Source organism: Capra hircus, chromosome 3 (assembly GCF_001704415.2).
Source record: "Capra hircus breed San Clemente chromosome 3, ASM170441v1, whole genome shotgun sequence".
NCBI lineage: Eukaryota > Metazoa > Chordata > Mammalia > Artiodactyla > Bovidae > Capra > Capra hircus.
Window position 1 is genome coordinate 70,609,627 of NC_030810.1, and position 13,512 is coordinate 70,623,138.

A 13,512-nucleotide genomic window follows, 5' to 3' on the forward strand; every position below is an offset into this window, starting at 1 on the left:
TGAAGTCCTCTCTGTTATTCCTTTCAGAGTCTAATATGAATGATATGTTTAAATGTGGGGTATAAAAGGCTTAAAAATTATACATCCTAACTGAAATACCTTTTTAGGGAAAAACACACTCCTAAATTTTGGAAAATTGTGTGATTGATCTGTGATGTTTTTAAACTAAAATATTAGAGAGTTTCTTAGGTTCAGATTACTTACTGGATGCTAATAGTGTATGTGTATGTCTTCCATAAAATTTCAAGATAGTTTTGATTTATTATCAAGGATATATACTTTGATAATTTTTGTTTTGCTTTGGTATGTAAATGGAGCTCAATAGAAATCTGAGGCTGAAATTACTTTGTTTGCAGCTGAAATTACTTTGTTTGCAGCAGAAATGTTGGAAAACAGTGTTTAATTACTTACAACTGCAGATTCATTCACTCATAGCTTTAATTTTTTTTCAACTTCATAAAGAGTTTCTTTTAGTTCAGTTTTATTTTAGTGAATATAGAAATTTGTATATGATGAATAAAGGGTTATTACAGTGATTGGTAACTTATATCTGCCGTTATACTGAAGATAAAATTGAAGCTTAAACTCTAACATGAGTGATTAAAGACTTCATATTTGAGAATCATCTGAAGATAGGTGATATTAAAGTAGTCAATTATGTCTCAGTGAAACTGGAAAAATCAAAGCAATGAGATCATCTTTAAAAAGAAGGACTGTAGGATGAGACGAGAAGAAATCTTTGATTTTATGAAATACACTGAAGGATGAACAGAGAAAAAGAAGGAGCCAGTGAGGGAAATAATAAGATAAAGGTGAAAGGAAAGAAAAAGAAAATATTACCTCCAGGAAATCAAGGAAGAAAAGAGTATTAGGGGATGTTAGTAATGTCAGATGTTAAGAGTCCAGGAGAGCTAACTGAGGCATAATCTACAGGGGTAAGATTGGAGAAGTGAAGAGTGATGTGAACTTAGAGAGAGGCGGTATGGATGAGTTGGGAGAATGACAATGCTGTGAAGTAAGATAAGGAACACTGGTGGAATAATATGTCTGGATGGGCGAATGTAGTGACTTCGATTTGGGACATGATGAGTTTAAGAATATTGGGGAATACTCTTCCAGCCCTTGATTAAATCTATATAATCTCATTTAGGAAGCAAGAAATGAGACATGAAACCTTTTTTAAAAAAATTCTAAATGTTTTAAAAGACTGTCTCTATAAATTACTAATATTCAGTATATATGTGATCAACTTTGTGCAGATTATCTTTAGTCAGGTAATGTTTCATTAAAGTTAAAGAACTAGGACTCTTAAGATTAGGCTGCATGTGAGTCCCCAGAATCAAATGAAACTCTTTTACCTGGAAACATGTGAAGTGAATGTTTAATTTTGTGGCTTCCTTCTCATTTTCAGAGAAGCGCTCAACAAAATGAAAGATGTATATGAGAAGAATCCACAAATGGGGGACCCAGGGAGTTTGCAGCCTAAATTAGCAGAGACCATGAATAATATTGATCGCCTGCGAATGGAAATCCACAAGAATGAGGTAGATTTGTTGTTTAGCAGTTTTGAAAGATAAGTTCATTTTTATTAACTTCTCTATGATAAATTGGTTCTTGCTAGAATTATCCTCAAATATTTTCTTGTAGGGTTAATAATCTAAAAGTTTTTTCCTATTTAAAACTTTATGTAAAACTAAATATTTATACTATTTTTAATCAGCTGTAACATTGATCACTGACCAGATTGAAATAGAGATTTCCCTTCTCTAAGAATTAGATAATAAAAAGGCTCAAATCACATTTTCAATGTAGAATATCTTATGAGCTTTAAAATATATTTATTGAGCTCAGTTTTACTTGTTTTTCCCCCTAAGGCTTGGCTCTCTGAAGTTGAAGGCAAAACAGGTGGAAGAGGAGACAGAAGACATAGCAGTGACATAAATCATCTTGTAACACAGGGACGAGAAAGGTTATTTTTGCATTTTATTTGTATTTTTTGTCCCCCTACCCCCAGACTTTTCTCTTTTGTCCTAAATTTTGGACAATTCCCTTTTTTCCTAATTTGATAAGTTTGGCTTTTAATAACTTAGTCTTTGAACCTAAATAATTTTCTGTTCTTTACATTAGCTACAGGTGAATTATGAGATGTTATTTTGCTACTCATTTCTAGTTTGTAATGCATCTAAACACAGAGGTAGAAACTTGGAAAATTCTGGGAGTTGTAGTCTGGAGGCATGGCCTCTTCAGACCTAGGAAGATTGCCTGAAAGTTTAGATGGAGTTGGGTAGCTTATACCAAAGAAAAATTTAACTGTCAAATTACTCAAAGTTTTGTAAAGAAAAAATGCATATTGCTAGATTGGATCACAGCTTCCAAAAGACATTTTATCAAGTTTCCATGTTTTCAGATCATTTGTGACATTTTCTCCCTTTGAGTAATATTTCCACCCCTCCTTGTAATAAAATTGAACAAATTTGGACTCAGAGAAGAATTTGAGAGATCTAGTATCAATAATTGGTTTATATCTAATTACATTGTAATTTGAGCAAATTGAGTTTTTAAAAAATTTTTTATTGGCTTATAGTTGATTTATGGTATTTGTTTCAGATGTACAACAAAATGATTCAGTTATATGTATATTCATTTTCAAATTCTTTTCTCATATAGGTTATCATAGAATATTGAGTAGAGTTCCCTATGCTATATGGCAGATCCTTGTTGGTTATCTATCTTATACATAGTAGTGTTGTGTGTGTGTTAATCCTAAGATCCTGATTTATCCTTCCCCTTCACATTTAGCAAATTGATTTTCAGTGCTGAGTCTCAGTTTCCTAAAATACAAAATAAAGATGAAAATACCTGTCATTCAGGGTTATTAGTAATGAATGAAATAATGTACACAAAGCACCTAACAGTAAGATACCAGGTAGCAGGATGTTAATTCCTCTTCCTCTTCCTCTCCATTATCACTTTTTGAAAGAGTACATTTCCTTAAGAGATAGTGACAACACGAGTTTTTGTTATTAAATGATAGGATACTGAAAGGGGAACTCCTCGGGTTGGTAGGTGCCCAGTATGCTACCGGAGATCAGTGGAGAAATAACTCCAGAAAGAATGAAGGGATGGAGCCAAAGCAAAAACAATACCCAGTTGTGGATGTGGCTGGTGATAGAAGCCAGGTCCAATGCTGTAAAGAGCAATATTGCATAGGAACCTGGAATGTCAGGGCCATGAATCAAGGCAAATTGGAAGTGATCAAACAGGAGATGGCAAGAGTGAATGTTGACATTCTAGGAATCAGCGAACTAAAATGGACTAGATGGGTGAATTTAACTCAGATGACCATTATATCTACTACTGTGGGCAGGAATCCCTTAGAAGAAGTGGAGTAGCCATCATGGTCAACAAAAGAGTTCGAAATGCAGTATTTGGTTGCAACCTCAAAAACGACAGAATGATCTCTGTTCATTTCCAAGGCAAACCATTCAGTATCACAGTAACCCAAGCCTATGCCCCAGTGAGTAACGCTGAAGAAGCTGAAGTTGAACGGTTCTATGAAGACCTACAAGACCTTTTAGAACTAACACCCAAAAAAGATGTCCTTTTCATTATAGGGGACTGGAATGCAAAAGTAGGAAGTCAAGAAACACCTGGAGTAACAGGCAAATTTGGCCTAGGAGTACGGAATGAAGCAGAGTAAAGGCTAATAGAGTTTTCCCAAGAGAATGCACTGGTCCTAGCAAATACCCTCTTCCAACAACACAAGAGAAGACTACACATGGACATCACCAGATGGTTGACACCGAAATCAGATTGATTATATTCGTTGCAGCGAAAGATGGAGAAGCTCTATACAGTCAGCAAAAACAAGACTGGGAGCCTACTGTGGCTCAGATCATCAACTCCTTATTGCCAAATTCAGGCTGAAATTGAAGAAAGTGGGGAAAACCACTAGGCCATTCAGGTATGACTTAAAGCAAATCCCTTATGATTATACAGTAGAAGTGAGAAATAGATTTAAGGGACTAGATCGGATAGATAGAGTGCCTGATGAACTATGGAATGAGGTTCGTGACACTGTACAGGAGACAGGGATCAAGACCATCCCCATGGAAAAGAAATGCAAAAAAGCAAAATGGCTGTCTGAGGAGGCCTTACAAATAGCTCTGAAAAGAACAGAAGAGAAAAGGAAAGATACAAGCATCTGAATGCAGAGTTCCAAAGAATAGCAAGGAGAGATAAGAAAGCCTTCCTCAGTGATCAATGAAAAGAAATAGAGGAAAAGAACAGAATGGGAAAGACTAGAGATCTCTTCAAGAAAATTAGAGATACCAAGGGAACATTTCATGCAAAGATGGGCTCGATAAAGGACAGAAATGGTATGGACCTAACAGAAGCAGAAGATATTAAGAAGAGGTGGCAAGAATACACAGAAGAACTGTACCAAAAAGATCTTCACGACCAAGATAATCACAATGGTGTGATCACTCACCTAGAGCCAGACATCCTGGAATGTGAAGTCAAGTGGGCCTTAGAAAGCATCACTATGAACAAAGCTAGTGGAGGGGATGGAATTCCAGTGGAGCTATTTCAAATCCTGAAAGATTTAACTTACATGCAGAGTACATCATGAGAAAGGCTCGGCTGGAAGAAGCACAAGCTAGAATCAAGACTGCCGGGAGAAATATCAATAACGTCAGATATGCAGATGACACCACCCTTATGGCAGAAAGTGAAGAAGAACTAAAGAGCCTCTTGATGAAAGTGAAAGTGGAGAGTGAAAAAGTTGGCTTAAAGCCCAACATTCAGAAAACTAAGATCATGGCATCTGCTCCCATCGCTTCATGGCAAATAGATGGGCAAACAGTGGAAACAGTGTCGGACTTTATTCTTTGGGGCTCCAGAATCACTGCAGATGGTGACTGCAGCCATGAAATTAAAAAATGCTTACTCCTTGGAAGGAAAGTTATAACCAACCTAGATAGCATATTGAAAAGCAGAGATATTACTTTGGCAACAACGGTCCGTCTAGTCAAGGCTATGGTTTTTTTCCTGTGGTCATGTATGGATGTGAGAGTTGGACTGTGCAGAAAGCTGAGTGCTGAAGAATTGATGCTTTTGAACTGTGGTGTTGGAGAAGACTCTTGAGAGTCCCTTGGACTGCAAGGAGATCCAACTAGTTGATCCTAAAGGAGACCACTCCTGGCTGTTCATTGGAAGGACTGATGCTGAAGCTGAAACTCCAGTACTTTGGCCACCTCATGTGAAGAGTTGACTCATTTGAAAAGACCCCGATGATAGGAAAGATTGAAGGCAAGAGGAGAAGGGGATGACAGAGGATGAGATGGTTGGATGGCATCACCAACTCGATGGATGTAAGTTTGAATGAACTCCGGGAGTTGGTGATGGACAGGGAGGCCTCGCGTGCTGTGATTCATGGGGTCGCAAAGAGTCGGACACGACTGAGCGACTGAACTGAGATTAAAATAATCTAATCTCTCTGGTTTGTGTTATTAAGAATTTAGCTTCCAGACATACTGAAAATACTGCAAAATCTAATCAGGCAAATTTTACCATTATTAAAATCTCATTCAGTCATCTGATAATTTGGCAAAATTAACATTTTTCTCTTTTGAAGTAAATATTTACCAACAAATTGTCTTTGGCTTACCTGCTCTTTTGGATTTTCTTAGTTACTAACTTTCCTGTTAATGTGATTGATTGGAAATCAATTTTCCTAGGAGTCTTTTGATTTTCAGTGACAGAATGAATCCTCTACCCATACTGACTTAAACAGAAAAGGGATTGTATTGACTGACTTTAGGGAGAGCTTGATCTAGGAACTCGGATGATATCTTCAGTTTTCCATTTCCACCTCACAGTTCTGCCCTCAACTGTATTAACTTCATTTTAAGGCTCTGTATCAGTTCAGTTCAGTCACTCAGTCGTGTCTGACTTGTTGCAATCCATGAACCGCACCACGCCAGGCCTCCCTGTCCGTCACCAACTCCCAGAGTTTACCCAAACCCATGTCCATTGAGTTACTGATGCCGTCCAACCATCTCATCCTCTGATGTCCCCTTCTCCTGCCTTCAATCTTTCCCAGCATCAGGGTCTTTTCAAATGAGTCAACTCTTCGCATCAAGTGGCCAAAGTATTAGAGTTTCAGCTTCAACATCAGTCCTTCCAATGAACACCCAGGACTGATCTCCTTTAGGATGGACTGGTTGGATCTCCTTGCAGTCCAAGGAACTCTCAAGAGTCTTCTCCAACACCACAGTTCAGAAGCATCAGTTCTTGGTGCTCAGCTTTCTTTATAGTCCAACTTTCTCATCCGTACATGACTACTGGAAAAGCCATAGCCAAGACTAAATGAACCTTTGTTGACAAAGTAATATCTCTGCTTTTTAATATGCTGTCTAGGTTGGTCATAACTTTCCTTCCAGGAGTAAGCGTCTTTTAATTTCATGGCTGCAATCACCATCTGCAGTGATTTTGGAGCCCAAAAAAATAAAGTCAGCCACTGTTTCCCATGTATTTGCCATGACGTGATGGGACCAGATGCCATGATCTTAGTTTTCTGAATGTTGGGCTTTAACCAACTTTTTCACTCTCCTCTTTCACTTTCATCAAGAGTCTCTTTAGTTCCTCTTCACTTTCTGCCATAAGGGTGGTATCATCTACATATCTGATGTTATTGACATTTCTACCAGCAGTCTTGATTCCAGCTTGTGCTTCTTCCAGCCCAGGGTTTCTCATGATTCACTCTACATATAAGTTAAATAAGCAGGGTGACAATATATAGCCTTGACATACTCCTTTTCCTATTTGGAATCAGTCTGTTGTTGCATGTCCAGTTCTTGTTGCTTCCTGACCTGCATACAGGTTTCTCAAGAGGCAGGTCAGGTGGTCTGGTATGCCCATCTCTTTCAGAATTTTCCATAGTTTATTGTGATCACACAGTCAAAGGCTTTGGCATAGTCAATAAAGCTGAAATAGTTATTTTTCTGGAACTCTCTTGCTTTTTTTATGATCCAGCAAATGCTGGCAATTTGATCTCTGGTTCCTCTGCCTTTTCTAAATCCAGCTTGAACATCTGAACGTTCACGGTTCACATATTGCTGAAGCCTGGCTTGGAGAATTTTGAGCATTACTTCACTAGCGTGTGAAATGAGCGCAGTTGTGCAGTAGTTGGAGCATTCTTTGGCATTGCCTTTCTTTGGGATTGGAATGAAAACTGACCTTTTCCAGTTTTGTGACCACTGCTGAGTTTTCCAAATTTGCTGACATATTGAGTGCAGCACGTTCACAGCATTATCTTTTATGATTTGAAATAGCTCAACTGGAATTCCATCACCTCCACTAGCTTTGTCCATAGTGATGCTTTCTAAAGCCCCCTTGACTTTACATTCCAGGATGTCTGGTTGTAGGTGAGTGATCACACCATTGTGATTATCTGGCTCGTGAAGATCATTTTTGTACAGTCTCTATATGGTGATCTTCTAAATCTGTACGCTCCTATTTCTCCAGGTTCGGGTCCAGTGAAAAAGGAAGGGAGTTTCTCTTTCAGTAATCCCAACCAAGAGTCTGTTACACTTTACTGAGTTACATGCCTACCTGTGGGCTATTCACTCTGGTCATGCAAGTTCTCTGCTAAGATAGATCTTCTTGAGCCAGGGCAGAGCAACTCTACCTGAAGCCTGTGAACTGAACATAGGTCTGGGTGGGTCCTCTAAGAAATTTTAGTTTTCTTGCAAAAACGGTGGATGAATCCCTCCATCCCTCTTGAATCTGGGGTGATAAAAACCAACTATTCGTGACATTTTTGCATTTTATCTCTGGACCCAGTGATAATGAGACATATTTACTAAGTACATGTTATGTGCCTAGAACATTATTATCTTTACTTTTTTTAATTTCAGAAAATCCAACAAAGAAACATTTTGAATTAGAAGCCATGCACACACACAGACACACACATTTCAAAATTTAAGAAAATAAAGGCTTAATTGGGAACTGTATCATTGATTTTTGATTCTCTGAATTGATCTTGTGGAGATCAGTTTGTAGATGATATAAAAAGTTCCCATCTTTGTGATACTTGATGAGACATAATTTTGTTTTATAGTCCTGAGGGAAGTTACACCGATGATGCAAACCAGGAAGTTCGTGGACCGCCCCAACAGCATGGCCACCACAGTGAGTTTGATGATGAGTTTGAAGATGATGATCCCTTGCCTGCTATTGGACACTGCAAAGCTATCTACCCTTTTGATGGTATGATTTTCTTAATGCATTGTATTTGATTAAATTGTTTCCTTAAAGTCTACATGTGTACTGAGTCCCTGTCCGTATAGCTAAATACAATCACTAGAAAATTATCCAGGCTTGTTAGTGTGAATATTAACTACATTATAAATACAGAGATGTTCCTTCTATACATGGCATTGAAAGAAAATTGCCTATGTTACCAGTATGCTAATAAAGATTATTGTTTAATTATCAACTTTGGGTGATAACAGAACTTCCCAAAGAGACCTTACTAACGTACTCATCAGAACTGAAGCTGCTTGAGCGTATAGCTCAACCCAGAAGGTGGAAGGCTGGTAGATAACACTTCATGCTCTTCCTTGTAAGTTGCTATCACTGAGTGGCTGGTATAAGGCAAATGGCATAGCTGACTGCCGCTACCATATCCTGAGTCTGTCGGCCATATTTTCAAGTGTGGGGAGGAGAAAATGTACCTTCTGTATGTGCCTTCCTTCTCCTGTGATAGTTGGAAAACAAACTGTGAGGGAAGAAAGGTGTGGTCCTGTCACACATTTTTAATTACCCTTTTCTTTCTTGGACTTAGAAAAATTGTTTCCTTCATTTCACCAAGAAGCAGAGTAACACCTTCACAAAGAAGTTGATATAAAATGCTATACGATTTAAGGTCCTTCCCTACCCATCTATGGTTTTGGTTTTTAAATTGAGTAATTTTCAGTTATTCCTCACTCTGAGAAAATTGTGTTAAGTAAGATCTTGTTGTAATGTAGAGAGGAAGGGAAGAATTTAGCAAATGTTAAATAAAGATTCATTTGTGAAAATTGTTACTGTTAAGCAGCTTGGGAATGGCTAAGGGATTGGGAAGAAAGAGAGGCCTGAGGCTGATGAGTTTTGAAGGAGATTTATGCTTTATAACTATGATCATTCTGCTTCTACAATTATATTCTTCCCTTATTTCTTCCAACCCTTTCACTGTCTTGTTACTCTTTTCTTGATCTAAACTTCATGAATTTTCTAGATAGCACTGCCCCTCAAATTTGAGGAAAGAGTTAGAGTAGTGAAATAAAACCCTGTCAAATCATACAATATTGTTGTAGCTCAGATATTTCATCTTTCATGGTGCTGCTGTTAATGCCAGCCTCACAGGGTTATTGTGCAGTTCAAACGAGATAAGTATATGAAAGTGTTGGGCAAACTACAAAGCATCATGGAGGCGCTGGTAATGAGAGTCAGTGTGCTCATAGTTCTATTATATTGAAATCTAGCAGGGTTTCACATTGTTTTGTATTTGTAACTTTTATTCAAAATTGTTGTTACGCTTAAATTATGGTTGTGCTATGAAAACTCTCATTTAGGACATAATGAAGGCACTCTGGCAATGAAAGAAGGCGAAGTTCTGTACATTATTGAGGAGGACAAGGGTGATGGATGGACAAGAGCTCGGAGACAGAATGGTGAAGAAGGCTACGTTCCCACATCATACATAGATGTAACTCTAGAGAAAAACAGTAAAGGTGCAGTAACTTACATCTAAACTAATTGGCAACTTTGTAACACATATGACATAGGAATGATAACAAAATGCAAACACAGTCAATGGGTGGGAAAACATAAGAAAGCTTAAAGGGCATCCAAGATTTATTGTTCACTATGTGAGCTGAGCGTAGGCTCGATCTTAGAGATGTGAACATTACCACAAGAAGCTGTTCTTGTGACGCTTTACCATTTGAGTGATGTTGGTGTGAAGCTTAATTGATGCCTTTTGCTCTATGTTCTGCTTAAGTCTGTGTTAAGGATTTGTGCTTTTCTGCCATATAAATCATAGAATTTGATCTACTGGGCAGGAATCCATAGATAGAAAGCTCCCTACCCCGTTACACTTTGCTTCAGGAAACACAGTGATGGTAGTGAACTCAAGTGAAACTGCACTGAAATGCTTGCTGATGCCCAGAAGAGTGGTTTGGTATAGGAGTTTGAAATTGTAGCTCCAGTTTCTAGGAAAAAGTAATAATAATCCGCTAATGGATAAAATACGAATGTAATCATTTTTGGTTTTGTCCCTGTTCTTAATTTCGGTTTCCTAAAGGAAGAAGACAGGCATGTAGCACATAATCTATTTTGTAGTAGGCTAATTGAGAGATGCAGAATAGATGGGCTTGGTCTTACTCTTAAGTGAACAAAACGGCTTTCTTTTGAGACCCAAGGATATTTTCAGGTTTTCTAGTAATTTTCAGTAATGTACAAGCTTTCTTCTGAATTAATGCTTGTATTTTTCATCTTGAAATGTCTTTTGAGAAATGTCACTTTAGTGATACTGCATTTAGCAGTTATACATAGGAAGTGAAGTGAAGTGAAGTCGCTCAGTCATGTCCGACTCTTTGCAACCCTGTGGACTGTAGCCTACCAGGCTCCATCCGTGGGATTTTCCAGGCAAGCATACTGGAGTAGGTTGCCATTTCCTTCTCCAGGAGATCTTCCTGACCCAGGGACTGAACCCGGGTCTCCCACATTGCAGGCAGATGCTTTACCCTCTGAGCCACCAGGGAAGCCCATACATAGGAAAGTGTATTCTAAATAAACTAAGATAGATGAAATCTTGCATGGTGGGGAAGTACTGGCAAATTTTGCCTGAAATAAAAAATGACTTTTTTTCACTAACTGGGTTGGAGGAATATATCTGTACTGTCATCGAGGGCATTTCCTCATTTTAACTGAATTGTCAGTTATTAGGATAGTTTTTTTTCCAACTAATTTTAATAAGCATTTGTGGGAAGCACTGTACAGTCAAGATAGGCAGTGCTAGTTGTCTAGGGAAGTAAAGTGAAGAAGCAGTTGAGAGTGGTCTTTAATTTTGCTCACGTTCCAGCATTTTTTGGTGTTTTTAATAGCTGACTATAAAATGATTTTAGAGACATTTGGGATGGACGCTTTAAACTGGACATCCCTTTTGGTCTTACCAAAGGTCTTCAGTAATTGTTCTTTTCTTTTTCCTCCTGGACTGCAGGTTCCTGAAGAGGGTTTCTGAGGAAATGGGCAAGATGTTGAAGGAGGTTACATGCAGCTGCTTTTGGGGGGGGAGGTGTTAGAATTGTCAGGCTCAGAGAGAGTGAGAGAAGCAAGTTGCATGAGTGCATGCAGACATGATTATTCTTTACTAACTTCATTAGCATTTCCATGTGTTGTTTTAAAAAATCATTGTAATACCAACCCTTAAATTTGTCATTTATAGTTATTCATATAAAGGAAAAAAAGCCAACAGTGGCTAACCTTTTTTTCCATCTGTTTTACTGATGTTCAAATTAAAAAGAATGCAGAGCTCTTATTAAATTTGACTGTCCTAACAGGACTATCCGTCCGAGCTCTGTTTTAATTGGCTTTTAGACCCATTGTCTGTCAGAATCCTTGCCATTTGTCAGTGTCTGCCTGCGCCACCTCTGTGCTTGCTTAACATCCTGTTGCATGTCTAGAGTGATCGGGTTTAGATTTTTAGGCATGTCTTGATAATCCCTTGTTCTTGTCAAAGCCTTTGTTTTGTTTTACATTTGTAGTGCAAATCACTGTCAAACATCTCCAGCACTAATGTTTCCATCCTAGTATTTGTGTACGCTGCTATAATGTCCCCACTACAGAACATTCCAGTTTTGGCATTATGAAGAAGTAGTTTGTGAACCTGAAGTATTTATGATCAGAAAAAGAAAACATCTCTGCTCTAGCCTACAGCCCAGTTGAAAGAACTCTTTGAAACATGATCGATCTTCAGCCCCTCAGTCTGGGAAGAATCTATAGTCAGCAATGAAATCCTGGCATAATAAACACAGAAGATACTCATCGCCTCAAGACAAAGGACTGTTGTCAGAAGTCAGCTGCTTCCATTCAAATGCTGCCTTAAACTAGAGTGCCTAAATCTGTTGATTGCCAACTCTACCACTACAGTATCCCACAAAGGGCTTCATGTGTCAGCTCAGTGTGACCTCCTTTAACTTGGCAGTGCTGCTGCAGCTGCCGTACAACCTCCACTGGGGGCTTTTAGAGCTCTGCCACGTTCGATGGTGCATCTTCAAATTTACACATCAAACTAGAGACATGTCCGAGTCCATTTTACTTTACTCAGTGTTTTCAATGAGAAGTTTTATGGACCTTTCCCCTCATTGTCTTCTGATTTGGGGTTACCTACAGTGATAGTCTGTTTCCAAGTGATGATTTTATTTGAACTGGATAAAATATAGTGAAACTTTGTAATGATCTATGTGCACTTTTACTTGTAAAATGGGAGTTTCTGTATGTTTATACTTGTATATATAATTGTCATCAGTGCCCCTATTGCTCATGTTGTCCTGCCTTGCATTTGTGATTCTGTTAATGACTTGTATCTTAACTGATTTCTTGGTGGCATTTAATAGGGAGGTGGGTGGGGGAGGGGGGAATATTTGTAACATGGAAGATTGATTAATTTGATTCTTTACTGTTTTGAGGGAGGAAAGAAAACGTGAAATGGTCTATGTATTGTTGGATTTCAAGCAATATTTTAGAAGCTGTGTGACTGCTTTAATAATTTTCCCCAGTGTTATTTGAATTGTACTACCAGTTATATTAATACTAAAGCTGGGTGACAGTTGTGTGAAAGTGGATGCCATTATAAAATCAAGTATGCCCCTATTACACAGCTGACATACAGTGTATTACCTTTAAGGCTAGTAAACTATGAAGTTTTAGATTTTAAATCTTGTTACAGGGTTATTTATATAATGTGACATTATTCAGTACTGACAGACTACATAAAGTAGTTTTAAAATCCAGTGCTATTTTTATTTTCAAGGTTAGCAATGAAGAGGAAATGTGATCTGGCTGTGTTTGTCTTCTGTGCAAAGCCTGAAGTGCTTGTGTTTTTTTGGCTAATAGCCACAGAGGGCAAAGTTTAAGGCTTTCTTGTGAGGACTAACTGTTCTTTTCAAGCTACTGTTTGTTTTTCTTAAAGCAGGATTTGCTTCCGTAGGAGGCAAATTCCTTCATGTGGAATAGTGCAACCTGTATATGGATTATTACAATAAGGAAGACATTTGTACTTGCACAGTTTAAATCATTCTTAAATTTGAACATGTGAATTGTCCAAAAGAAATCTTTAATTTTTCAGTAATTTTTACTCTTTCTGTGCACATGTTGATTTCTTAATGTAAATGCTTTGTTTAAGATAGTGTTCTCTGTTGAGAATATTTTCATGGAATAAAATAATCTTTTCATGGTCCA

General features: G+C 38.0%; 1 protein-coding gene across 4 annotated transcripts in view; it reads left to right on the forward strand.

Annotated features, from left to right (window-relative positions):
• FNBP1L (formin binding protein 1 like) overlaps positions 1–13,512 on the forward strand; it is a 110,039-nt gene extending 96,527 nt beyond the window's left edge. For 3 of the 4 annotated variants that reach the window (XM_018045778.1, XM_018045775.1, XM_018045777.1), the window contains 4 exons: positions 1,412–1,544; positions 1,875–1,969; positions 8,129–8,277; positions 9,624–13,512. In XM_018045778.1, coding sequence (XP_017901267.1) covers positions 1,412–1,544; positions 1,875–1,969; positions 8,129–8,277; positions 9,624–9,802 — 556 coding nt within the window. In that variant the 3' untranslated portion in view covers positions 9,803–13,512. The remainder of the gene's footprint in view (positions 1–1,411; positions 1,545–1,874; positions 1,970–8,128; positions 8,278–9,623) is intronic. The other variant, XM_018045776.1, reaches the window with a different exon arrangement.